At 41.8% G+C, this 27999-nt stretch overlaps 1 protein-coding gene across 1 annotated transcript in view; it reads right to left on the bottom strand.

Moving 5' to 3' along the window:
- Positions 1–218: 218 nt before the first annotated feature.
- The window catches only part of pcsk5b (proprotein convertase subtilisin/kexin type 5b), a gene marked incomplete at both ends in the record, with an annotated part of 50238 nt that continues 22457 nt past the window's right edge, over positions 219–27999 (bottom strand). The window contains 15 exons of the mRNA XM_083904430.1: positions 219–334; positions 1715–1830; positions 3143–3281; positions 3381–3484; positions 6194–6278; positions 7829–8022; positions 9288–9390; positions 9615–9746; positions 10285–10421; positions 10844–11032; positions 15876–15993; positions 17569–17672; positions 22451–22551; positions 23845–24057; positions 27591–27763. Coding sequence (XP_083760556.1) covers positions 219–334; positions 1715–1830; positions 3143–3281; positions 3381–3484; positions 6194–6278; positions 7829–8022; positions 9288–9390; positions 9615–9746; positions 10285–10421; positions 10844–11032; positions 15876–15993; positions 17569–17672; positions 22451–22551; positions 23845–24057; positions 27591–27763 — 2024 coding nt within the window. The remainder of the gene's footprint in view (positions 335–1714; positions 1831–3142; positions 3282–3380; positions 3485–6193; positions 6279–7828; positions 8023–9287; positions 9391–9614; positions 9747–10284; positions 10422–10843; positions 11033–15875; positions 15994–17568; positions 17673–22450; positions 22552–23844; positions 24058–27590; positions 27764–27999) is intronic.

Here is a 27999-nt window from a genome sequence, read left to right on the forward strand (position 1 = left end):
GTACAGAAAAAAAGGTAGGTTTGTTGTAGTCCTGTCATCGCACCTCCGATGCAGTCCCTTTAAGAGGCACAGATTCTCTTATAAATTATGTGACTGTGAATGGGTGGGCAGGGCGGCTTAGAGATGGAGGGGTGCAAAAACACCCACTCCGCCCCACAATCCCCCTCCCCTCCCCGGTGCGCTCCCGTTAACGCCCAGCGAGTGTGTGTGTCGTCCCGTCAGCCCTTTTGCGAGCATGTTCTGCAGCACAGTTGCTGCAGCACTTTCCTCTGGCAAAGATTGTTCTTTTTAACAAGCACGCAGAAACTGCCCTCCGCCCAAGATTCTTTATTTGCTTTCCACAGACCAGGAAGGAGAGATACGGAGGGAGATTGGAAGGAGGAGGGGGAGAGGGGAAAACACACACACACACACACACACACACGAACCACACAGGATGGAACCATTAGAAATGGTTGAATGCAGGCAGAGCCGTGTGATTGGTCAGGAGAGGTTTTCAGGAAACAGGAAGAGGTTTTTTTTTTTTTGATCCAATCACAGGTGATGTTCATCAAGGTGGAAAATGATCGCAGTCCAGTGGAGTGATTGAATCCATGTCAGGAGAGAAGGGGAAACAGATTTTGGGAGAAAAAAAAAACAAAAAACAAAAAAACAGAGAGAGAGAAGAAACATCACACAATTAGCAAATTGGAGATTTTTTTTTTTTTTCAAATTCACAACATTTTGTATCGTAGAAAACTTAAAGTAGACACCGTCTGCAAACACTGAGCCAATTCTGCACGTTATGTACACTGGAAACAGACTGGGTGTGCACTTTAAGCAGAAAGGTCACACAATATAAAGATTCTCCTCAGATCTTAGCCTCGTCGCGAGTTTGGCACGTTATCGGCCACAGGTTTCATTTTAAAACGGAAAATCAGACGCAGACCTTCACCTCAGATGGTTATTAAAAGGCAAACATGCATGCATTAAGTGGAAAAGTCTAAGAATAAAGTACAGCAGGCACAGAGACAGGAGAAATCAGTGTTACTTTAGAGGAAAATGTGATAAGAAGAGGGGATGAGGAGGAAGTAGATGCTTCAAATGTTATTCTATGAAGTGTACAAACCAGAAAAGTGCTGAATTCATATGTCAAAAAAACCCAACTATAATAGGAATGGGTGAGTGTGTAATCCTGGACAGATTTCATATTAGTAATGCACTTTATGTTAGTAAATGCAGGAGAGAAAGCAAGAAGAACAGGCCACCGTTCTGCTTTAAAGCCGCAGCGGAGCATATTTTAGTTGGAGTTAGTACAAAGCTCTAGAAGAATATAAAGAAGGCCACGGTTGTAACCTCGGCTTTTATCTCGTGAAATACCTTTTTGCATTCACTGAATACCCTGTGGCCATGTAACACAATTTAATTTAAGCAGAGTTTGCAAAATAGCCTCAGAGACACAGAGGGTTGAAATGTAAATCAACTCCTCTGAAGGCTGAGCTGCCTGGATTGACTTGAATTGTTTATTTGGTCGGATACCGTCTGCAAAAACTTAAACTAAGTTAATTATAACTTTTTTTTTTGCTGCGTCTTTATCCAATTAAGTCTGTGCTGAAAACTCACGACGTTGCACCGCTGCACGTGCGTCGTTCTTCCCTGACACTGACGCTCGTCTGCACAACAACAAAATAAACACATCAAGACCATTTTGTAGATAAGAGAGCTGACAACTCACCATCTTTGCAGATGGTGCTGACCACACAGGCGCCTCCCTCCAGATTGTAGCCACTGACACAGCTGCTGCAGTTTCTGTCACCGGGCCCCAGGCACTCGTAGCAGCTATGGTCACACCTGTCGGTGGTCGTATGAAGAATTAGACGCTAGCCCCCCGTGGCCACATATCGCAGCAGTGAGACGGGAATTTGGAAACGAACTGATGACGTCAGTTTGTGGAGAACGAGGGGAGCTGACGGAGAACGCACGAAACAAGCGAGGCAAAAGGGTCACGTGAGCAATAAATAATTCAAAAGTGGGGAGAGCACCAAGGAAAGTCCACTGTCTGGACAGATAAGAACGGCAGCCAAGAAGTCTGACTCTGTGGAGGAGTCTGCGATAGGAGGCAAAGTCGACATCAAACCGTCATCAAACTTTAAAAAAAGGATTAAGAGCATGTTGGCATTTAGTGAGTGAGTTCTTTCCAGCCTCTTTCTACTCGGCCAGACGCATGTTAGTAAGGAATGAAGTTTGTGTGCAGAAAAATTGCAAATAAAGCTTCAGGATAGAGCAGAAGGGAGAGGCTTTGTCTGCATCTTTTTTTCTTTCTTTTTTTTACAGTCAGCTTTAACTGGCAAAGTCCACCGGTGCGTGTTTACTGGACCGATGGTCGAGATGGTTTGACCTTAAGCACAATTGCATCATAGAACTACTACATGTGTAACTACAGGAATAACATTTACTTTTGTGATGTCAACGTCTGATTCATCAACTTACTCAGAACGCAAAAATGAGGAAGTGAAAATCGGGGAAGCGAAGGATCGGAGAAAAAAAACAAGTGGAGGTGGAAACGGCTGCGCTCAGCTTAAAAGTGAGAAAAACAACGGCAATTTGTACTTGAGATTTCCTCCTGAAAACTCTTTAGAGCAGAGGTCATGCAGTCTGCCACCTCAGCCTCAAAATGTTGTTTTATTGTTGCTTATTTTAACCGTAAAAGGGCCAGAAAATGCCCTCCGACTAGGTGTTTTTGCCCATTTTCCCAGAATAACTTCAATATCTGGAAGTTATTTACAATTTACTGCATGTTAAAATAGTGCATTGACAATTTAAAATGAAGAAAAACACTGTAGTTGTACATGAGCGCCAGATTTTGTGTGTTAAATTTGATATTTGAACAGTACAGAACATTTTAAAATGGAAAATAAAAATTTGTTTTTATCTCAATGTCCAAAAACATAGAAGTTTTTCCCACTTTTTACCTTTCTGGCAGCAAAACGCTTGTTCGGCGGCTTCTGGCAACAGCACGAGTGAAATTACCGTAATAACCACATGTTGCCTTTGACGTGCAACAGCTTTCAGATACCGCTGGAATTTTTCCACTTGATGAGACCCCTGCTTCAGACTGTACATGTAAAGGATTTAAAACCAAAGTCTAGAGGTGCTGACTCACTTCTTACACGACCGCTGCACCTGCCCGTTGTCGGACGTCTGCTCTGACAGGTGGTAGCCGGTGCTGCACGTTAACACGCACCGCCAGTCCTCCAGAAAGTAGCCCTCTGCACACTTGGTGCACGCCTCTATACCTGTGCCTGAGACACATATGAACACACGTTTTAGAAATGCTGTTCAAAAACAACCATTTTAAAGCGTTAAATGCATCGATTTCAGGACGTTTTGTGACTTCCTACCAGCACAAGTTGCACAGGCCCGATGGCAGGGCTCACACGTTCTTCTGTGGCCGTTATAATACGTCCCTGGATCACAGGTCATCTGACACTTGTTTACTTGAAGACTGGAGGGAGGGGGAGATAAAAAAAAAAAGTGGCAGGTGAGTGTATATAATTATGATGTACAGCTGCCTGTTAAACACAAATATCTAATCATGTGGACGTTCAAACGGAGCTGGGAGAAAAAGGTGATATGAGAAGACTGTGAACGCGGTGCTGGACTGAGTATTTCAGAAAAATGCTGATCTACTGCCGCCGTGTTGATGCCAGACGTCCCGGGAGAATGGCCAGGTTGGTGTGGAATGATAGATAGAGCAACAGTAACCACCAAATAACCACTCCAAACAACTAAAGGCATGTAGGAAACTGTCTCTGAATGCACAGCAACTCAAACACTCCTTAGGTGTTCTCATTAAGGGGGCCAGTGAGTACTAATTATTCATATTTACTGCCGTTAAAAAAATATAATTTTTATTAGCAACATCAAGTCTTTGGAATGAAATTCTTTCTTTGCCGTCCACACGCAAAGGAAGAATTTCACTGCATAAAAGCTTAGCGCAAATGGTTAACTGCTAATGAGCAACACAATGACACACAACAATGTAGGAAAAACAATAAGATGGGAGTTGCTGTTGTTCCTCTGTGCGTTTACGGGGAGAGTAAATGTCAATATGTAGGACATGTTAAAGACATGATGACATGTTAGTGCAGGTTAGCGCACGGCGCGTGTCCATGAAGACTGCCCGGAAATAGATGCGCGTGACGTCATTATGTGCCACCGTTTACCAGTTAGCGCCATTAGCATCGTTAGCGTGCTAGCGTACAAATAACCAGCGTACCCGTGTATTGCATGGGTGCCTCATGACGTCACGCTCGTCTTTTTTGTCTCGTCTGTCGTCATGGAAACACATCGTGGGTTAACACTACAGCACTACAAAATGATACATTAGTCTCATTATTTTCTGACATTTTAAATCAAGAATTGTTACATATTGTGTCTTTAACAGCATTACACTCACTCTGTGACCTTCACTTAACCTTCTGACCGAAACCATCACCCTCTATAGATTCAAGTACAATTAAGGTGAATTTATTGTTCTGTGGGAATTACACAAGTGACTTCAGAAGTTCCAGATGTGTATGTGGGGGGGGGGGGGATCAGAGGTCAGTGAGGAAGTAGGTTTAGAGGTGATATCGTCAGTTCTGCAAAATGCACAGTGAGGACGGGTGGGTGAGCTCGCTGCACTGAGCTGAAAAACAGCTGGTGTCTGTTAGCTAATGTTTCCCAGAAACAAACTGTTCCTCTTTGACTCCTCAACGACCATGAATGTGGAAATGAATGGGAGTGTGTGTGTGTGTGCATGTGCCTCACTGTGGTCTGAGGAAATTATAGCTTGCAAGTGTCCCTACCTCCACCTCTGGCTACAATGAACACTTAAAGGCGAGTTCAAGACCATAATATGTTTTACACGCTTCTCAAGTGTTTCTTTCATGACCTACGAGGAATTCCAGCACTTTGCAACACCCTATCCTCTGCCAGGTCAAGTGTAGTTGGAGGCTGTTTTGGAAGTGGCCAGAAAGTGAACTGGAACATTGTCTGCATGGATAACTAATCCATGCTTTAGATCAGAGATTCCTAAAAATGGGCAAAAGCTACTCTCTTTCTTGTGGCTCTCCACATGACACGAGTATATGAAGGCTTTAATAAGCCCGGGGTCATGGGGTGAAACTCAATTTGAGGTTTCAGGAAAAGGGAAAAAAGGCCCCGTATTCACTGGTTTGTGTAACATAATGTGTTTGTTAGCGACACCGTTTCCCTGCAGGGTTAAACATGCTCTTTATACCTCAAACCACAACAGTGACATTCATGAAAAACCGAAACAAAAACCGGAGCCGTTTGTCCTTGAATGACAGACTGTGACGGTAAACCAACAGTCAGTGATCTGATCGCAGCACGCTCTGAAATATATTAAACATGGAACGGCACAGCCACATAAACGAGAGGCCAGACGTTTGCAAGTGAATTCTTTGTTATATAAAATTTTTACAGTCAAAAAGTGACAATAAAACCATTTCACTAATTTGCTCTTGAAATAACAATACATTAAATATCACACATTATATTTATTATGAAAATATTCTTGACAGTCTGTTTGTATTTCAGCCTCTGACCACTAGTCGGCAGCAAAAACAATATACATTGCTATAAAAGCACTTTACGCTACATATAGCAACATACGTTAAGGAAGCTGTTCTCGCAATTATTTATGTTAGGGCAAAAATAATAGCAACTCCCCATTTCTAACACCAGCTCTTCCTTTTAAAACAAATCCCTTTACAGAACAAAATGCCGCCGCCATTTCAACTTTTCACGCAAAACAGTGCTGAGGCAAATCCTCAAAACTGTTTCTGCAGCAGCGAAGAGGAGATGCAGCTGATTTCGATGTCTAAGCAGCTCTTTAAAACAGTAAAAAATCTGTTAGTGTAGTTATTCCAAAATCAGCACAAGGTGTGAAGGGGTCCAGTGTGTAACATTTGGGAGGGTTTATTGACAGAACTAGAATAGATACCCTTAAATCAGCGTTTTTTTTGGATGATTAGAACAAGACTCTTATATGTACTTGCTTTAAAGTTCTGCTTTAAGGACACAAGGGAAGACGACAGCCTCTCAGGTATGTACAACTTGCAATCTCACCAGATTGTAACTCACTCTTACATACTGGACCTTTAAACTAATGGTGAACGTGTGGTGAGAAAGTGTTATTTCAGTTTACCTCATCCCAGGTTTACATTCTGTGCAGATATTGGAGGTGTTGCACTTCTTACAGTTCTCTGGACATCTTCTGCAAATGTTGGAATCTGGAAAAACACAGGGGGGGGGGGGGGGGTTACAAGGAGAAGGTGTTACGTGACTGAAGTGAAGTGTGAAAGGTGAAGGACGACGGGGGTGGGCAGAAGAAGGGGCTGATGAACTCAAAAGCGGGACACAAGGGCGAGGAGGAAAGAGTGGAAATGTCAGCAGGCTGAAGCTGCGGAGAAAGAAGATTGTAGAGAGGAGGAGGCCATGAGACGCTTTGACACTTGGCAAATGGACACAGCTGACAATATATATATATATATATATGCAAAAGTTGTGATACTTTTGCACAAGTATCACAACTACCTAAATATGCGATATAGGAATAATCATAACTTTGACTCCGAACCCCCAGGATCTCCATATAAGGACACAGCAATTTACCAATTTCTGTGGCACAGATCTGTGCAGCGCGAGCACTAAAATGTCCAGCGGGCAAAATGTAGGTGCAATTATTTTTTGTTTGGCAGAAACCAAGGATTAAATCATTATACTTCATGAATTGAGGTTCTCCTTACTTCAGAGTGAGCCTTTAATATTCATATGAGGAGCAGAGTCAGCTCTACAAAGGGCGCCATTTTGGACCGTCGTGTTTTTGCAAAAGTTAGATCTTTTGAATTTGGACCCTAACTGAAGGCTACAACCAACATACTTGCAATATTCAGTGGGAACATGCGACTTAACCAATAAATGTTGCTAAATCTTACACACTCTACCTTTAATTAAGCATCTCAAATGTCCCGTACCTTACGTGACTCTGTGGTACTTAAAATAGCATCCTTTGCGTTTCCTTGACCAGAAAATGGACGTTGCGTGTCCACAATTCTCCGCAGTGCCATAATTTCAAAGTAAAAAAATGTATCCACTACATCTTGGCCTGTGGAAATGTTATGATTGAACTTGGATCAGTTTACATCAGATCTGCTGCCAAACACTCTCGCCACTGCCAGGACTCTCACTGTATTGGCTGCAAAACCGCCATATATAGATATAATTATAAAGACATACATAGTCCCAGCAGTCTCTCATAATCCTGCTGTTCTTTCATCCAGGCTGGCATAAATAAAACAAAAACAGTCAGCATGTCTGTATGAAAACACCACTGTGTGCTGCTCGCTATAAAAAAAACAAAAAAAGATGATTGCAAAAGATGCAGATGATTCAATCTGTTTTGTGTTTAGAGAGTGCATTAAAAAAAAAAAAAAATGTGCAGACGTTACATCACCAAAGCAACTGCATCATTCAGAGGTATTCGACTAAAATCCAGCTGTGGATTTTTCTAAATGTCCAGAGTCCATTTTTAATAGATTAACTTCCTCACTCTCAATATTTTAATATCTAAGGGACTGGTCAATAGACAGAGAAGACGATTGAACTCATTTTTGGATGCATGCATGAAGCAGATTGCTACTGAAGTCAAAAGAAGCGTATAAGAACCTCAAGCTGCGTTAACAATGGTAGAAAATAAAGAATACGGAAACTAATTCTGGGCTGGGCCCTCGTTCAGTGAGGATTTTTTGTCGTACGCAAATCTCGCAGAGTGAAAACGTACCACGGTCGAGGTAGAAGCCGTCGGCACAGCTGGCGACGCACGTGTTGGAGCCCTCGTTGAGGTGGTAACCGCTCCGGCACGTGGTGCACTGGTCGCTGCGGCTGCCGACGCAGGTCTCGCACAACGAGGAGCACTTCTTGCAGCGTTTGCGGTCGTCGCGGAAAAAGCCGCTGGGGCATTCTGACACGCACATCCTGCAGATCGAGAGCGAGAGAGAGAGAATTAAGGCAAAAGTGGAACACAGAAAAAATGGATCGTGTGTGTCCAGATTAACAACACAACAAACAAAACAACCTCTATGTTCCGATGAGATTAAATGGGTTAACAACACATGCTTTAATGAGCTAATGTTCAAATGGTATACATATGATACACTGTGTGCAATTAAAAAAAAAGCTCCAATAAAATTGAGTTTTATAGAACCGAACCAGATATTCTCTTTCATAATCACCCGTGTTAACTTATTTCCCATGCATCTCATCAACTTAATGAGTTGGGAAAAAGCTACAGAAGTGCAGCAACGTAGTGTGCGTGTGTGCGTGCAGCGGCTATATGGCAAACAGGTGTAACATCTGCTGGATAACTTCACAAAGGCCCTTCGTCACACCGACAATTCACCCGGAGGCTCCCTTTTCCTAAGGTGAAAAGGATCTCCGAAAAAATCCTAAAGAGCACAAAACACACACTTCCTTAAGCTTTATTCACACACACACACTGCGGCGCACTTCTGCCAAGAAACACATATGGCACGTGTAAAACACTTAATCAGACATGTGCAGCGCCGACACACACCGTCCTCAGACTTGGATTAACATTTACGTTGCTTAACTCTTTGCGTTCTCAATCATGCTTTAACCCGTTTTCTGACATAAACCAAATCACTTCCTTCCTCGACGAGCAAACACACACTTAAAGGATGTAATTATCTAAACATTAAACACTACCACTGCCACTCCTCTTCCCCTGCAGCCCCCCCACCCACCCCTCCAATCTTCACTCATCAATTGCTCCCTGTGGTGGCAGAAAAGGCCAGCGCACGTCTGAAGTGGACTAATGATAAGGCAGCACACCTAAGCTTGCACATTCTCATGCACCTGCGTTGCTTCGCCTTTTATTAGCGCCGAGACCCGCTGACACAAAGGCAATTACAACAGACTTTGATCCTAATGGGTTCCTAAGGGCACACACACTGACGTGCGCAGACACACACACACACACAACACACACACAAATTAACAGGGGGGGAAACAACGGACTCCACATTCTGCGGCCAAAAGGAAACAGAATGAGTTCTCAGGCGGACCTGGCTGAAATTAATCAGGTTATGTAGTAACAAGAGTGACTGTGACTGAGTGACAATGACTGATAAAATAGAGATTCCAAAGTTGATGTTATTGAGGGAACAGGTTCCTAAAAATGTTTAATTCCAAACTTTCTGTGATGATGTTTTTAGTCTGACCTGGTGTTGTTCTTGAACTTGAGGAAGTAGTGGAGGCAGTTGATGCAGTGATGAGGCCCAGGACCTTCACAGCCGTTCTCATTGCATTCAGAGTCACAGGGGCCTGGAGACATGGACAGGATTTTAAAACTTTGCTGATCAAAAGAGAGAGGAGGAGATTTTACAGTCCAACAACGTTGCACCATATCATAACACTGGATGGGCAGGGTTATTTTAATGCATTACACTCTTTGATCGTGTCCTTAAACCACATACAACTAATTATCCATAGAAAGAAAGCAGGGGAAACTAACTGCGTCCTTGTGCCGTTCTGCATTTATCACTTACCACTGTATTCCTCTGTGAACTCCTCATCGGTGGGCGTCAGCGTCTCCGTGGAGCGAGGTTTGTCGTTGCGCAGAGACGAGTACGGGTGCACGGAGGTGCCGTAGAGCACCAGCGACCACTCTTTGAGTTTGCCTAAAGGACACAGAGGGAACGTAAATGTAGACGCAGAAACACAATGACGAGCTGATGAGACTCACTCTTCACACCAAGTTGAACCCTCTAAACCTGCTGCGTCATTACAAATATGAACAATTACATATTAAGTAGTTACATTAAGGCACTTTTTATTGACCACAGAATACAACTCTGTAGTAGATGATAATTCTTTACCATTAAAACAGTTCAAGATCATAATCATCACAGTTTTCTAGTTGCGGCTGCTGTAACTTGGCCTGCAACCATACCGATTATAATTAATCAATACCATGTGTAGATCACATTATTACTTTAACATTCTGATGATACCCATGAGAAAAAATAGGCAAAAGTTACTTGGGGTAATAGTGATCAACATAAGAGCTTTTTAAAAAGAGCAACTCTCCATTAAAGACTTAATGATGTTGTTTAAAGAGCGGGTCGTGTTCAGCAGTTCAGTCCAGGACAAAACTGCTGATAATAACCACTCAAATGAACCTCAACTTAAAATAATTGAAAAGCCATCATGTCATACCAGGTACTTTCTGGCTGCGGAGCTGAGAAGGTGAGTCATAGATCTCTAGGACCCAGTCGCCCGCTGCCTTCTCTCCCCAGCAGTGGGTGGTCATGAACTCCCAGTTCTTAAAACCCTCCATAGAGTGATCAAACAACCTGCATATCAGGAGTAAACACACACACAAATCACACACACACACACACACACAGAGTGATATCAGATGAGGAAACCACTCAAGTGTCGCAAATGCCAGAACAAACTGTTTAAACCTCTCCACCAAGTGCAATCACATCCTCTAATGAGCTATAGACAAACACTGTGGAGGAGTGCGGTTTATTTGAGGTGAACATGGCCTGTGTACATACAGGGATTACACGACATCCAGCATTCTGTTTGTAAAGGGGCTTTGAGGGGATTCCCGTTTTAATAACGCTGGTTTATTTAAATATCATGAAAAATGGAATCCTACTTTCATGACATTTCGCTAGACTAGATTTCCAAAAATCTATCAAAGCAAACATGGGTTAAAGACGTCAAACCAACGCGCGCACAAACGTTAACTAAATCACAACGTTACCTGTTGGCGAGCAGCTGCGACTTGGTCCCCGAGGGCGACGTCAGGTTGATGGACAGGTCTCCGCGGCGAGGGTGTGTGATCGTTATCCGCACGACCACGTGCTCCAAGTAGATCACATGGTGGTTGGGGTTGTCGGTGCATCCTGTCGCCTTGTACACGGACCGGACCACGTGGTCAGGGCGGATTGTTCTAGGAAGACGGCATGAAACAGTTTAAAGTAGACATATTATACCTTATTATTATAATACCCAAGTTAAACTAATTCCCTGGTGTCCTAATGAACATGTCTGTGACATGCTTTGGTCAAAATGCCTTGAGGATGAAGCACCACAGCGGTTCAATCACCCTGCCAAAACAGCCCTGTTCAGAACGCTCGCTTTTGAGTGCCGGTCTCTTTAAATGCAAATGAGACACAGGAAATTATGTCAGCGTCACTGAGGCGTTAGCATTTGGAAAAGCCATCATTTGTCGACCCAAGCCGGCACATTGCCGTCATATATAAAATGTAAATCCTCTGAAGCTGGAAGTTTGTGTAGAACTCTGTGCTGCACTGTGCAGCCGAGAATAGAACACTTCGCGACTTCCGCTCTTCCAGATACTATTGCCCTCGCCTGCACTCTCACGTTTTTTAGGGACAAAGCGGAGCTCCGTGAGACAACAATTCCAGGAGGAGTGCGGAAGTGGACCACAAAAACATGACTGAGTCAACTTTTTTCACACTTTGCCTTCTCATAAGGCCTCCAGAGTCCCAAATATAAGGATTAAAATGATTAAAAGGTTTATTTTGCATAATATGTCTCCTTTAAGTGAACTAAAACTGGCCACCATTTTGGCAGCAGGATTAAACTTCTGATTATTACAGATGCAAATGGCACCAAGTACAGGTCTGAACACTCCCCAAGACCATATTAAGGTTTTTTTTTTTCGTATTTCTCAAGTGTTCAAAGCATCCAAGAGTGATAACAGGGAACATTATCGTAGCAGTCTGCCATATAACGGCTAAGCAGCCAACACAAACATGTAATGACCCCCCTTGAAGAACATGTGTGGTATGATCTAAAAACACCCCACCCCCCCCAAAAAAAAGAGTAAAAACACAGACAGGTCCAGTGCAGCCGACGACACTGAATAAACTCTTGCACAGACTGTGGTTTCAGAGAGTCGTGTGTTCCTGCTGCACGGAGCAGCTGAGCCAACGCAACAAATCTAGTCCCTGCAGCACCGGATTACAGAGTTCATTCAGTGGAAACGAACACAGAGCTGGTAAATTATACTCGCTGGCAAAAGATCGCAGATTAATGGCTCACAATAATTCTTCTTTTTCATCAATTGTTAAAGATATTCCTCTTGAAGGCTTGAAGGCTTGTTTGATTGTGTATTGGAAACTGCTTCATTAGATTCCCCCCGTGGCCAGGGTTACAATTGAGATTTTTAGGGAATGAGTGATACAACACAGAAGTTTATTATTATTATCTGCTTTTTTTTTTTTTTTTTACAGGAAAAAATAAGCTTTTTTTGAATAGGAAACTATTCCTCACACTTGGTTTGAATCAAGGAGTAACCTTTTCTTTTGCAACTGCAGTCTTATAGTGATACAAATATTAATAACCAGGTTGTTTTTGAGCAAACATGTCATAACACACATTTCCATTTAGAAATGCAGTTTTAAAGTAGCGACACTTGTGCAGTTAGATCAATAAATCAATAAAAAGAAGGAGAAGAAGAAACAAGCGAGGAATTACTGCCACTTACTCAGTTTTTTGAGATCGTTCATGTAAAGGAAAGAACCTCTATTTGTCTACGTCGACAGTTTGCCTTAAAACCAACTGAACACACACAAACAACACCGCTCACACTGAATGTTCCTTTTCCTAAGTAGCCCATGACTGTTTGGAACGTGGACAGCAGGAATGGCTGAGGGGAGTCTGGGGCTGATATCACAGCTCTGGTTTCCCAATGACACAATGCAGATAAGTGAACCGTACGCGCGGGACAGAGCCGAGCAGATGCACAGCTGATTACCACCAGCCTGACTGCACACAGATCAGGCAATTTTCCTGGTGTGTGTGTGTGTGTGTGTGTGTGTGTGTACGCTCCAAGTGGAGTGAAGCGAGTGACTGCAGACAGACATTACCAAACGCAGTCTGAGGGGCCAGCCAGAGGGTGTGTGTGTGTGTGTGTGTGTGTGTGTGTGTGTGTGTGTGTGTGTGTGTGTGTGTGTGTGTGTGTGTGTGTGTGTGTGTGTGTGTGTGTGTGTGTGTGTGTGTGGAAACACAGCATGAGGTGACGGCTGCACTTACGTAGAAAAGTTACAGTGGAAGTAACTTACATTTTACCGAAAAACGGACGGGAAAAAGGAGGCGAATGTGAGAGAAGGGGGTCGTTCTTTTTATTTCATTCACCCAACAACGTTGGGAATGTCGCCCTAATGACGCACACACATAACATTATGGAGGACTGAGCATAACTGCCTCTGACACGAGCTGGGCTTTACATAAGCGTCACGCACAACAGACTCCAGAGTCGAGTACTGGAGCAGAACAGACACAGAATAACACTGATAAAAAAAAAAAAAAAGACACAAACACTGGACACGGAGCCGCTGACTGAAAGCAAAGCAGTTCAGGCCAGGGCTCAAGTTCAAGCAGGCAGCCTAACAGAGAACAGCGCTCCAGACTTCCAGCTGCATCGAGAATAACAAGCTGTGAAGTCTTGGCTCTGTGTGCGTGTGTGTGTGTGCATGTAGTAAGGGTCTTATGTGAGAACCACCCTGCCAGAACTAATGCTTGGCCCCTATCAAGGTAGAGCTTGCACAACCGCACTCTCAAACACATGCCGGTGCATAAAACACCAGGGAGAGAAAGAAAGAAAAGACAGACTGAGGAGACTGAGACAGACAGAGGGGGTAGGGGTTGTGTCAGTGAGACAAATCCACAAAAGAACCCCAACGTGTCCGATCTGTTTTCATAATGCAGCGCAGTCATATTTTGTCACATTTCTTGGTTTTAGAGTTCACTCACTTGTTCAGTCCATACACTACCATTGAAAAAGTTTAGGTTCACTTAGAAATGCCCTCATTTTTGAAGGAAAAGCACCGTTTTTTCAATGAATATAACATTAAATGAATCAGAAATACACTCTAAACATTGTTAATGTGTTAAACGACTATTCTAGCTGCAAACGTCTGGTTTTTTAATGGAATATGTACATAGGTGTATAGAGGCCCATTTCCAGTGTTCTAATGGTACATTGTGTTTGCTAATCATGTGAGAAGGTTATTGGATGATTAGAAAACCCTTGTGCAATGATGTTAGCACAGCTGAAAACAGTTTTGCTGGTTCTTTGACCAAAGCAACGTTTGACTTTTTTGGATAATGCACTGGTTTCTTTAACTTTTACTCAAGGGCAAAACTCAAGTCTTTGATCATCTTCAATTCAACATAATTACTGTCTCACTGACAGTTGGTTGGAGGTCGTTTCCCCCCCCTGATCAAGCTGTGTTTCCCAGATAAGGTTGAAGTACTTCACTGCCTGAACTCTGCCCTGTCAAACACCTTTAAGATAACAGTGGCTGACCACCCTGCAGCCGAGACTGGAAACTGTTCTAGAAAGTGGTCTGGAGGCTGTTACGACAGCAAACATACAGCATGTGGCTGTAATGTCTGCATGTTCACAGCGTTAGAGAATAAGACGGTTTCCATTTAGACTTGGCTAAACAAAGAAGTCTGTTATCTGCACTATACAAAAGATCCTTAAAATCACAGAATATTTGCCCATTTAGCAGGTTCTTAGTAGCAAAAACGATCGATACACAAGACGACTCCGTCTAGTCAGTCCATTATCTGCTCGCCATTAAAAATGATGGAGAATGAGGAGAATTTCTGAAGATGCAAACACTTCAACTAAAGTGAAAAGTGAGACATCACAGCACTCGTAACAGCTTTATTAACTTTCCGTGTTTCACACTCTCACTTCCTGTCCCCGACGGCTACATGACGACTTCGTTTCCCTCGTCCTGACCTCAGTTACGCAACAACGCAAAACACTAAAAGAAAATGTGGCAATTTAGTTTATTGTGTCTGAGGCATTTTTAAGACCTTTGAGCGCTGGATTAATTGTCCTTTTTAAAAGGACAATTAAGACTTTTTATAGAAGACTTTAAGGACATGCAGACACCCTGTAAAGGAAGAGCTTAACCCTTTAACGCAGACGGATCGCAGACGACACGTTTGCGCAAGCAAACTTTGCATTGCCGTAATAATGCAATTCATTTGTCATCTTATTTTGATAAGATGACAAGTTTTATCAAAATAACGACTTATTTATTTAATGGTGAGGTTCTCGATAAGCCCTTCCAGGGTTTCTAACTTCTCCAGCACTGACTCATTGTACTTTATCATATATTATCTATTGTTATGTATATTTTTGTTTCTTTTATGTGATATGCTCCTTGTTGTAATGTTCTATTAAAGTGCAAACAATAAACAAAGAAACAAACAATGCGCCGATTTGTGCTATTGCAGAAATTGCAACGGTTTCTGAACGCTGAGAAGTTACACTTCAACGCCAACGTATGGTTGTTAGGGTCATTTCACTCACGCTGTTGCAGGACAGAGTCCGAAAATAGCCTGTACATAGTTTCCATTTTTGAGGTACGTTTTCACCGGAGTTTGTTTGTCTGTCTAAGGCGTGGACTGAGCTGCCTTGGCGGAGGTCTGCGCTCTCTGAGTGCTTTTCTAGTTTTTGTTAATTGAGACAAAAACTCAAACAAATGTTTTAAATAACTGTTCAAATGTCAAATTCAACACACAACAGTGTTTTTTTCTCAAAAAAGTTTTTCTTTTGTGTATTGACAATTTTAAATTGTCAATACACTACTTAAACATGCAGTAAATTCTAAATAACTGCCAGATATTGAAAGTTATTTTGGAATTTTCTGGCTCTTTTGTGGTTAAAATTCCATAAGAACATTTTGAGGCTTAAGTTTTCACAGGTTAAAGGCAGTGAGCTTTCATGAGTGTGTGTGTTGTACCTGATCTGTCGGTCTGCGCTCTCCACACAGACATGCTGAGGAGGGACTTGCCTCCATCGCTCTGCCTCCTTCACCATGGCCTCAGCATCCATCAGGCCAAATCCATACAAGTGGCTGACTGTGGGGGAAACGGTAAAGTTAAGCTGATCAAGAGAGTCCATAAGTGATTCTACGCTGTCTTACGTTGCCGTTAATGCTTTATCAATACCTCAAGCTCCAGGATAAGTTTAAGAGAAGACGAGTCAAATGAAGAATCAGTGAACAAGTCTACTTTCGAGTCTTTGATGTTTACTATAAAGTATATCGTGGTTGAGTAAAAGCAGCTTAATCTAATATGAATTCCTTCCATACTTCACACACAGACACCCCCTCCTCACCCTTCTCCCTAGTTCTGTTTCTCTTTAGTTCCTCTTTGAAAAAACAGTCACTTGGATAATCTCCAGGCACACTGGGCCTGCAGCCTGGCTGACCCTTAGTTCTCACTCTCTCCCTCACACACACACACACACACAGACACACACAACACAGGTATGCGAACACACTTTGAACAAGCGCTCACAAAATTACAAAACCGCAACCAACACATGGATCCTGACAGACAGCAGCTGGCAACACAGTCCGTTAACTACAGAAAGTAAAATACTTTATTTTTATTTTTGGAAACTCCTGAGCTCCCATCTTCAGGCAGGCTGGAGGAAAACGAGACGCAGGAATCACAGTAATGCATACTGATGTCTCTGCGACTGTTACTCTGTACATAACACAAAACATCCCGCCCTGAATGGCAAAAACAACCGGAGCTCGAACGACGACGGTGCCGTGAACGTGCGGCATCGCCTGCGACGTGGCGCTGAATTCAAATAAACCTGAAGCTGTCAAAACAAAGATTCAGCCTTTTTTCGTAGACGGTGTTTGTGACGGTGTGAGTATTCGCTTCAGCAGTGTCAGAGCCAAGGTATTTTTGGGAGCTTCATTATGAAGCCTAATTAGATTCCAGTCTGTGTCCTGTTTTTCTCCCGTTTTCTGGTATAATGAAGAGATGTAGATTCATTTAGCAGTGATTCAAACGGTCCAAATGAAACACACTTGTTTAATTCATGGAAATGAAATTTAACTTTTAATTGTACTCTTACTCTTGTATACACTCGCAAACCTGTGTGTGTGTGTATGTACAATCTTTGTGGGGACATTGTTCCAGATCTCACAAGGGCTTTTCCAGGGTTGAGACCTAGTTTGGGGGTTAGAATTGGACTTAGATTAGGCACATACTGTGCTTTTCCACTATACAGCTGCAGCACAGCTCGACTCTGCACGGATCGGTTCGTTTTCCGTTACTATGGTACCTCCTCAACGTGGGCATAGTCATCAAAGCACGGCGGCACTAGAATGCCGTGACGTTGTTTTATACGCGACACAAACTTGTGATGAGAAAAGTGCTTCATTAGAATTAGTTTAGTGCTTCCTGCATGACAGGAGGGGAAAAAAAGAGTACCAGGTTCTAGATACTATCACTCATGGAAAAGCAAAATAAATCGAGTAGAGTCGAGCCACCATTAGTTACATCTCATTACCACAAAAGCACCATTAGTTGTGATGGTTAAAGTTAGAGTAAGGGGCAAGAGAATGCATTATGTCCTCACTAAGATATAAAATAAGTTTGTGTGCATGTGTGTGTGTGTGTGTGTGTATATACCATTGTAACCAGCAGCATTGGTCTTCCAGTCAGGGGCACTGAGATGTCCAGCTCTAGATGTCTTTACGATGATGTGCTGTACATCTCTCCATGTGAGAAGAGGACTAGGAAAAGACACAGACACAAACAGATTAAAATAAAAAACATAATTTATTTAAAAAGGTACAGTGTGTAAGAATTTGTAACAACTAAAGGTAAGACTGTAGACTGTAGAACTCCTCTCATGGAACGGAACGATGGCAGCTTTAGCAGAGCAGAGAAGATGCTCTTCTACCGTATAAAATTGTGTTCGTCCATTTAAATGATTATTTGTGTGAGAAAAAACAAGAATCTGAGAGTGAAATACAAGAAGGAAAATGGACATTCATACATATCTTTGTGTAATTATCAGATAAAAGGAGAACACAAGCACAAGGGATCACGATTTAGGACAAAATGTGAAAAGTCATGTAAAACGTGCCTATATTTTAACGTGCTTATATGTTTTTTACCATTTTGAATAAATAAATAAATAAATAAATAAATAAAAACTTAAGTCAAATAAGCTAAATTACTGAGAGAAAATTACAGAGTGGCATGAATTCCCGTTGACCCGTTTGTTTCTCAAATCTCACGGGAGATCCATTTCAAGATGGCAGACATGTGTCTCAACTCCTTTGATGTCCACACTCTACATTTTTTTTTTTTAAATGAGGAGAAAAAAAAGGGAAAAACCAGGAAGAAGTGGGTCACTAAGTTTCATGGGATTCCCTTCCATCTCACATGCTGTCCAGATGCTCCGCTCTCTCCCCTCCCGTTCCTCCCTCGACAGCTGAGACCACCAGGATCTGGTGCTATTCTCAATCAGTCAACCAAATGTAAAGTGTGCGACGTTTAAATCGAATTAGAGCTGCAGCTAACCAACGTTTTTCTTCATTACGGACTAATCCGTCAATCCTTGCTGTGATTAATCGACGAGTTGCTTGGTCTAGAAAATGTTCATCTATGTTTCCCATTACTCAAAAATGTCTTCTGGTTTAGTCCACAAACCTTAATGATTCAGTTTGAAAGATTTCACAGAACACAGAAACCAGACACTATTCACATTTAAGAAGCTGAAAAATCACAGAGCACGTTTTAATTATTAAAAATCAATTAATGAAGAGGGAGACAAAATCAGTCCAACCTTTGCACATCGAGGCTACGCACACGTATTTCAGTGTGGGCACCGTGACAGGTCCTTTTTTTTTTTTACCCACAAAGCTCTAGAAGACATTTAAACCCTGGAGAAATAAACCACCTGGGATCAAAATGACAGCACTCCAAAATCCTTATATATATGTATATAAAAAAAAGTGGATTCAAAGTCCCCATTTTGAATATATACACAAATCAGGGCACTGAGGCTACGGAGAGCAAAGTCTGTCCAACTGTCTGTGTGGCAACAAACTGAATGCGGTTTCCTCCATGAGTTGAAAGGAGGATCAATTCCATATGCAAATCTCCTCAACCCTTTAAGGTACTACTCAACCATTTGGTCGACCACACTTTAAGTCACTATATCTCATTGAAAAATGCATCAAGCTGAACTCACTAACACTTAATGTGACATTTTCTGAATGTTGTACTTTATGAATTATGCAAAAAGTTTTATTATGAACAGACGTCTCAACCGTTTGGTAGAGGCCTGTATCTGAAATATTGTAGGGTCTAATTAAAAAAAATTAAAAAAATAATAATAATATTGATTTTCGTTATTGTTATCATAAGTAAGCAAAATGAAATAATATTTCCTTTGCTTTTTTCTTGGTGTGTACCTTAAAGGATTAAAAACACACTTATAAGATATGGCCACAAATTCAAGAAACAAAATGCAGCATTTATAACAAATTCCCCTTTCACATTAACCCAGTTTTAAGGGAAGTTCTCAGAGACGGCATCCCAAAATTAAGGTATTCTCAAAGCTTCAAAACAGTTGGGATTTTTTTTTTTATAAAATAGAGCATCCCTATCCTTTGAAGTGCTCTCACGACAGAATGGGCTAAGTGGATAAGCTAATACATGATTGATTGATTTATTTATTTACCTTTTGACATTTTAAACCTCGAAAATCTGGGAGCTGTTCACCGACTTTCAAACAAACACGTGACCTTTATTCTGAAAACCTTCTGGCAGATTAGTATTTATAGGTTAATATCTTTGACGAAAATTCAACGTTTTGATTCCTAAATTCGTGCTCACAATGAGACTTGATTGCCTTGGTTGACTGCAATGGTGCAATGTTCACGGTCATCATGGTAAAATCATAAAACATAATGAAACATATGACATAACTGTGTTCAGGGACAATTACCTTCCATCCTCGCTGGGCTTTTAAAGGAAATAATCAGAAACTTTTTTTTTTAGTTACGAGAGGTATAAAACAATGACCAGTGATCCGGATTTAACAAAAAGTGGGAATGTTTACATGGATAAAATTTGATCTTTAAATGGGGTCAGATTCCTATAATTAAGTGACTGCCTGGCAAAAACTGTACCAACACCTCCTTTCTGAGTTTACGCTCAAATCCTCTCGACGAGCTGAAACAAATCAAGTAAAAAGAAGCACGGATAGGAGCCGTGAAAAGTCAGAATAATGAATGCTTAGATCAATATTAATAGGCTTTGCTGTCACTGTGTAATTATGGTCCCATAAATGTTTCATGGTCATTAATTAACAGTGACTTTGGCATCATTATCTAGGCCAGGACAGTCAGGCTACCCATAAACAAGCCAATACTAATTAATGGAGTAGCTAAAATACTGAGGGGGGGAAACCAGCAGTGAATCAGACTAATGTATGTTCCTCTGTGCGGCTCTCGGCTTATTATGGACTAAAAAACACACAGACAAAGGTGATCTTGAGTGAGGAAAAGCAAAGAAGGAAGTGAAGAGGCAAATCCTGATCTCACCTTGGTGCATTTACATTCTATAATCTGCCAAACTGCAGTGAATTTTAAACCAGACGCAGGGTTTTAGCCGAGAAAAAATGGAGTATGAGGACAACACAGATGAGTGACCGAATGGGGGTTAGAATTTGAGGTGAATTCTAAGGCTACGAAGCGTCTAATGATATCAAATCTTGTGATAACATGTATGTACAACACCAGGAACGGCGGATTTTATAGTAAATCAACGTTGTTTACGGCATCTGGCTGTGTATTTCCCACGTTATGTTGTTATTTTTGGAGTCATGATGCATTTTCTGGGAATGTTTGTTTTAAGCAAGACTGCATGTAGTTTAAAGTAGCGTAAAGTAATGAATACAACACATTTTTTTTTCCCATCTGTCCCTGCTTTGATCTCATAAAAATCCTTCAATATACGAGCTTCATACGCCGAGTTATCCTTCTCATCCCTTCAAATTCCCTCCCCCGAAGTCTCCCGTCTTTCATGTAACACTCACTTTTCCATTCCGTCACTTCCACGGACATGAGGAAAAGAGGAAAGAACTGGTTATGGACTCTAGATCACAGAGAGATAAACCATATGCTGACTTCTAGCATCTTAACCTTGGCAACATTTACAGAGAACAGAGATATGGGACAGATTTCTGGCATCGGGGGGGGAAAGACCTCAAGTCTGGCATGATGGCGTCTTGACATGTTTATCACACAACGTTTACTTGCTTTCATTCAGCAGATAAGAGCAGATACGATCGGCGTTGCAAAGTTTGTGTAAACTGTTTCCCTCCTGCTCTTTGATCACGTCGCCCCGTTGCCTGCATGTGCATGCATGCACATCTATCGTTTTCTATCGTGGCAGCGGAGGAAGCAGAGGAAACACGACAGAGAGTAAGTGAGAGCCGCAGAAAAGACTTAAGCAGACAGGCAAGAAGCAGTTGTAATAATCTTGTTGATGAAGAGACACGCACTGAAAATGCACTCATTATTAATTTTCTATATCAACTGCTCTGGGAAGAGCTGAGGTGGATCTATGTGGACTACATCATACATACAAATATGATCATTCAGATTGTGTGTTCAGACAGAAGGTCTTAAAACTCTTAAAATTAAGTTATAATTGAAGGAAGGTGATGACAATCTATAGCCATACATTCAGGGTCACGGGGTCGCTGGTGCCAATCTCAGCTGACATTGGGCTAAAGACTGGTTAAACCCTGGACGGGTCACCCAGTTACTTTTTTTGGGAATATGGGAGGAAACTGGAAGTACTCAGAGAAAACTCATAGACACACGGTGGGAGAGAACATGCAAACCACTAGCAGAAACCCCATGCTTTGTTCGAACAAGGTCGTGAACGGTGTAGAATGTCGCCCACCTATAGAATAATCTCATGTTGCCATATTTAATATTAATCCTCTATTGTGTTGTTCTCTTCAGTCATTCGAGTTTTTCGTTTTGCAGAGAAAACGTTCGCCAGATCATACATTAAACATTTAAGTCACTACACTTAAGTCATACTGGTGTGGAGAACTAAATAAATAAATAAAGAAAAAAGAAAAACAGCTGCTTTGGAGGAACTCCATGGATATTTAGATATATTAAAAAAGGCAAATGAAACAATTGCAACATAGTTAGGAATGGGATAAACTACAAGTAAGTGCTGAAACTGAGTGGAGGCAGGTGTATAATGTATTTTTATAATTTATAGTATTTATTCCCGACTGAAATGGAGAAGTTGGTGTATTGTAAGTCCAGTGGAAGTGTCCAAACTCTGACGTATCTCTGGAAACCAGATTGCGTCATTGCACAGGCACATATTTTCTGAGAGGGATTTTTGATAAAATGCTTTGCCATTTCTTGGCCTTCTAGACCAATAAGGACGGGTCTGGGAAAGAGTGGAGCATTAAAAGGTAAGCATGGGTCAAAGAGATGAAAGGATGAGGTTAAATGGATCTTACTTTGCCTCCAGGGCCAGAGCGACAATCGCAGCAGCCATGGGAGCCGAGGCCGACGTCCCCGTGTGACTGTCTGTGCACCGATGTCTCAGGTCTGTTGTGATCTGCAGATAAGACGAGAAGGGGAAACAGTCAGAGGAGGGGGGGTGAAAGAGAGGTGAGGAGGAAGCAAGGGAAGAAACGGGAGGGAAAGATTTCACCGTCAAAAAAAAAAAATTGATGAAAAGGTGAAGAAAGGAAAACTGTAGAAGAAGAAAATGCGACAGTGATGGAAGAGAAGAAAGACTGCCAAAGAGAGAATGAAGTCATGAGGATTAGGAGGGTTTAGACACACCTGAAACTCACATTCCAGCTGTGATACACTGCCTCACGAGAGGCAACAGACACATACACCTAGGAACATAACAATTTCTCGTAGAAATAAACGTAAGGAGCAACGCGGGATGGCGAGTTAGAGGTAATATGAATGTGTTGTCTCTGGTCACAGCTTCTGCACGTCTTTGCGACAGCTAATCACAAGCACCGTTAGATCTGAGTCACTGAGAACGACCTCTATAGCGCCCGGCGAGTGAGTCTGACCAGAAACGTTAACTTTAGAGCGCCTTAGTTTGTTAAAATATCGATATTTGCCTTGACGTATCGATTATCGTATGGCACGGGGAAGGAAAATCCATATTTTGACCTCACCCTGAGGTGATGCACATAAGAACAGAAGTGTGATACCCAGCCCTACTGCCACTCAAACTCAGTTAAAAGGCCCACTTAATGTTAGTGTTGTATCATACTGTACTGTACTATGTGCAAAATTAATCACTATCACTATTTTTATCGCAATTTTGTGGGGGGCTGAGCTGCCTTGGCGGAGGTCTGCACTCTCCGAGTGCTTTTCTAGTTCCCTATGAAATAGACAAGCCCTCAAAGAACACGACACGTTACCAAAACATAAGCAGACATTACATGTTTTTGGCCTGATATTTAACATTACCGTCGATAAAAAGAAGAAAAAGGAAAAAGGCCACTTTCAAATTGAACGCGCTGTTATTAAAAAGAAAAAGAAGAAGCGGCTGTCAAGTGTAATATCAGTTTCATGGACAATTGTTCTGCTCTTGCCTCGTCTGCAGCAAGGTGAAGATGAGACGTGACAGAAAATGTTTATGGTATGAACACACACAAAAAACAACCCGTTTTTGTGTGTTTTGTGTGTAGCTGCACAACTTTCTTGTGTGCCATGTGAAAAATCTCTTACACTTCACACTGCTCATCTATCTCAACAGGAACCAGGACACAGCACACATACACACAAATGCACATGGAGAAGGAGGCCTGAAGGAGGCCTAAATGGACACAGGTCTGAAGCATTAAACACACACACGTCAACACAAATCAATCCTCCTCACAATCTTTCGGTCATAGTTCTCCCCGCTGCTGTAGGTGGTGGTCAGCGTGGACGAGCACTCCTCCAGGTACCAGGGCTTCCGTCCGCTCTCCGCCGTGCTGGAGATGGAGATGGTGTAGATGGAGTTGGTGTAGCCGTCGCATGAGCAGTGGTCTCTGCTGCGGCCGCCGTTGCCTGAAGCCCAGACAAAGATGGAGCCACGGCCTTTCCTGCCCTGTTCAAAGAAGATGCAGAGAGGAGATATTCATTGTTTTGTCTAACAATTTACTGTAGTAAATGAAACCCTGTGCCGAGGAGGATAAAGAGATGGAATCATCAGTCTCTTGGTTAAGTATCTTTTTATTATACTCAGGAATGGTCTAATATTCATATTATATAATCTCTTATATATTTATGCCCTTCCCCATCATTGGAGGTAAAGATCTAACATGACATCAGACTTTATCTATTACTGGAACACAAGGAGTGCAGGTAAATAAATGAGTAATAAGACAGCGACAGGACGGCACATGCAGAATGTCAAAAATTGGTTACTTAACCAAATAACTATTTTCTCTGTAAAAAAAAGAAAAAAAAGAAGCCATTTTACCACTTTAAATTAAAAACAATCAAAATCATATCAATCATAAGTTTTGTCCGTACAAATATTTTATGATTTAACATAATTTGAACCAATCTTACTCTTGGAGAAAACCACACTGGAAAATACATCTCAGCTTCATTGTGATTTCGTTTTCTGACAATTTAATTGTATGTCTGCACTGGGTAAGCACAGACTTGTAATTACTTGTGCTGTTGTCAAATAAATTACGCTTATTCCATGTCCAATTATTTCTCACAAGACTCAACTCAAAATAGAACGACTTTGTAGTGGATTATGATCTATGGTCCCTGTCCTGGTGGACACGCCAGTGAAAGGAGTCACTCAGTGGAGACGAGTTCAACCAGGAGTCAGCAGAAAAGACTAAAAAATAAAGCTTTATTCAAAGTACACAATCACAGAAACAGAGAGAGAGAATGAACCAAGCCACAGCGACTAAGGAAGGGAAATAAAGTTTAGGATAAAGCGAATAATCTCCAAACACACAAAGAGGATGATGACAAGGACAACAAAGATAGAGAAAGCGAATACCATAGCAAGAGAGAGACGGGACTATGACGTCATCGTTTCCCCCAAAGTAGCGCTCGTCTGGTTATATACACGAAAACGCAAGGGTGGTGTTTTGAGATTTTCAACAAAAAAAAAAAAGACACACACACACACAGTATAATGGAAAACTAAAGATTTCCAGTTGAAAATAATTACTTGATTAATCAATTATGTATCTATACGTAACTGTATGTACATATACATGTACATATATACGTGTACATATACATGTATGTATATATATATACATCCAAATATATACACATATACATACATATATATATATACACACACACATACACACATACATACACACACACACACATATACATATATTAAAAAAAATAACTTAATGGTATAATAATCCAAAGCTGCAATAACATAATTTGTTTAAAAAAAAAAAACTACTGACGATTTATTGCGCAACTGATAAATCAATAAATGGTTGCAGCTCAAGTTAAAAACAAACTTTTTAAATATAGCCAACAAACACAAACACACAAAAAAAAACATGTCGCACATCAGCAAACAACTATCTGAGCAAACTCTCTCCACAGCCGTCAGTCGTGTCATTAACACCTCGGCTATTTGTGATAAACTGTGATAAGACTGTCACATACATAGGCAGGTACATGTTGACTTCACAAGCTTCACACACACACACACACACACACACACACACACACACACACACACACACACACACACACACACACACACACACACACACACACACACACACACACACACACACACACACACACGGAAACACAAACGCACACGTGCTCGTCTGGCAGCGGTTGGACAGATATCTCCCTCGCCTCTGTCATGTTAAAAGAGCAGCCTGTCAGAAACAACAGGGACTCGCTTCTGCTCACACGATCGATCTGTCACTCGCTTTTTTCTTCCCCTCTCCTTCTCTTGCATTTCTGCTTTCTGTAACAGGCCACGTGCTCAGCCTCAGCCTCCCAGTCAAAGTATCATAATTAGATCTATACATCGTCCGACACCAACTCCCCCCCCCGCCGACTGTCTCTCTCCCGTCTATTTCACCTCCTCCAATGTCTGCGTCACTTTAATGAAAAAGCCAGTGGCAGACAACTTTGTCGAAGTGTAGATGTGTGCGCGCACACATGTATGCGTTTGTGTGCCAGTCGTGACCAGAAAATTACTTCACCCCATTTAACCTCCATTTCAGCAGCATTTCCACACGACCAAAAAACAAACAAACAGAGCCTCAGCTTGTCGTTATGCAAAATAAGCTATGAATATGTTAATTTGTGTATACTAATAAAATGGGGGTGGTCTCATAATATGTGGAGGAGCTTCACAGGTACAGATAGTCAAAGGAGACACATCTGCTCTCGTCTCACTGTGTGAATACCAATGTTAAAAGAGCAGTGCAGAATTTTTGTTGTTGTTATTCTGCCTCAGTTTGGGCTTCATAAACAGAAAGGTTTGTCTGCTGCATCCATCTGAAATCAGAGGCTTTGTCAAGAAGTACTATCAAAAGTGTTTATCCCGTCAAACCGCTCAACAACCGGGTTTTTCGAGCAGCAAGACTTGATTTCTGAAACTTTTTGCAGCCCCTTTTTTTTTGTCAGTTATCAGTCATACTCCAACCTGTTATCGGTCACTTTACAAACCTCAATGTTGCCATTGGTTCAGTCTGTCTTGACAAAAAAAATAGGTCACTTCCTGTGTGCAGCACAGCAGTGTTAATTTCTTTCATCACCAAAACTATGACTGGACTTTTTCACAGACGAAAACAAGACTTTAACCCTGTTGTGACCATCATGATAATGAGGCCGTCTGGATTTATTTTCTTATTTTTTTGGCTGCAGAATTGTCAAAAAAGTTCAACGAGTGTGTGAGTTCTGCTCCAAGATAACTTTCACTTTTGATATTTGGCAGTTTAGGAATTACGGTACTGAGAAGCTGATGCGCTGGTGAATCTCGTCTGTGATTGGACGGTCGTTCAGCGGAAGTCCTGAGGGCTACCGTAATGACAATTATATGGGCGCAACGCTTTATTTCTCTGTTTTCCATTGTCCATGCATCCATCTTCTACAAATTTATCCTCCACAAGAGGGTCGTGGGGGCTGATGTGCCAGTCTCAGCTGACATAGGACCGTGGACAGATCGCCAGTCTGTAGTTTTTGAATGTTCTAGATATCACAAATGGTCTTGGTGTTACGGTAATGAGAAGTGCGCATGCCAAATGCTGTCGACGATGACAGGACGGCAACAGAAGGGTTAAGTAAATAAAAGTAAAGATGATGTGACAAAAACTATGACGAAATCTACTAACAGTTTCATCAATGGATTAAAAACTAGACAAAAATGTTAGGGGAGGGTAGGACTCAAATAAATGGTCGCATTAAAACTAACTCAAAATATATATAAATAATATGTACATTCTGCTATAATGAGAAACTCAAAGACTGAGTGAGGAGCTGATACGCTTTATCAGCGTTGTGTGAACTCATACAACAAACTTTTAAAGTTGTTATGCTCGACAGATCTGAAGTCCTAAAGGCAGTCAGTCGATCACTGGTTTGTACATGTCACTCGTTTCACTGCGCGCGAGTGCTCACCATGCGGATGCCGTTCTCGAAGGCGGTCCTGGCCAAAGACGCCGGCCCGTCCACCGTCTTCCCGTCGTCGTCGGGCCCCCAGCTGGCGCTGTAGATGTCGATGTGCTGCGGCTGCAGGCTCAGAGACTTGGCCTCCACCATGTCGGTCACGTCACCGTCCAGCATTCGCACACCTGGTTCACGACCACACACGAAATGATGCATCAACAAAAAACTGTCTCCAAGTTTATATTTCTAAATAACTATGAGGGGGGGAAAATCAGCCACTGGATCAGCTCAATGGTGCGTCATAATTACCGTAATAATTCAGAAACGGACTAATCAAGTCAGTGATTAACAGCTTAGTTAGTGAGTATTTCCTACTCAGTGCACCCATCACACACCACATTAATATTAATACAGGTTATAC

This window comes from Microchirus variegatus (assembly GCF_963457635.1).
Source record: "Microchirus variegatus genome assembly, chromosome: 18".
NCBI classification, from domain to species: domain Eukaryota; kingdom Metazoa; phylum Chordata; class Actinopteri; order Pleuronectiformes; family Soleidae; genus Microchirus; species Microchirus variegatus.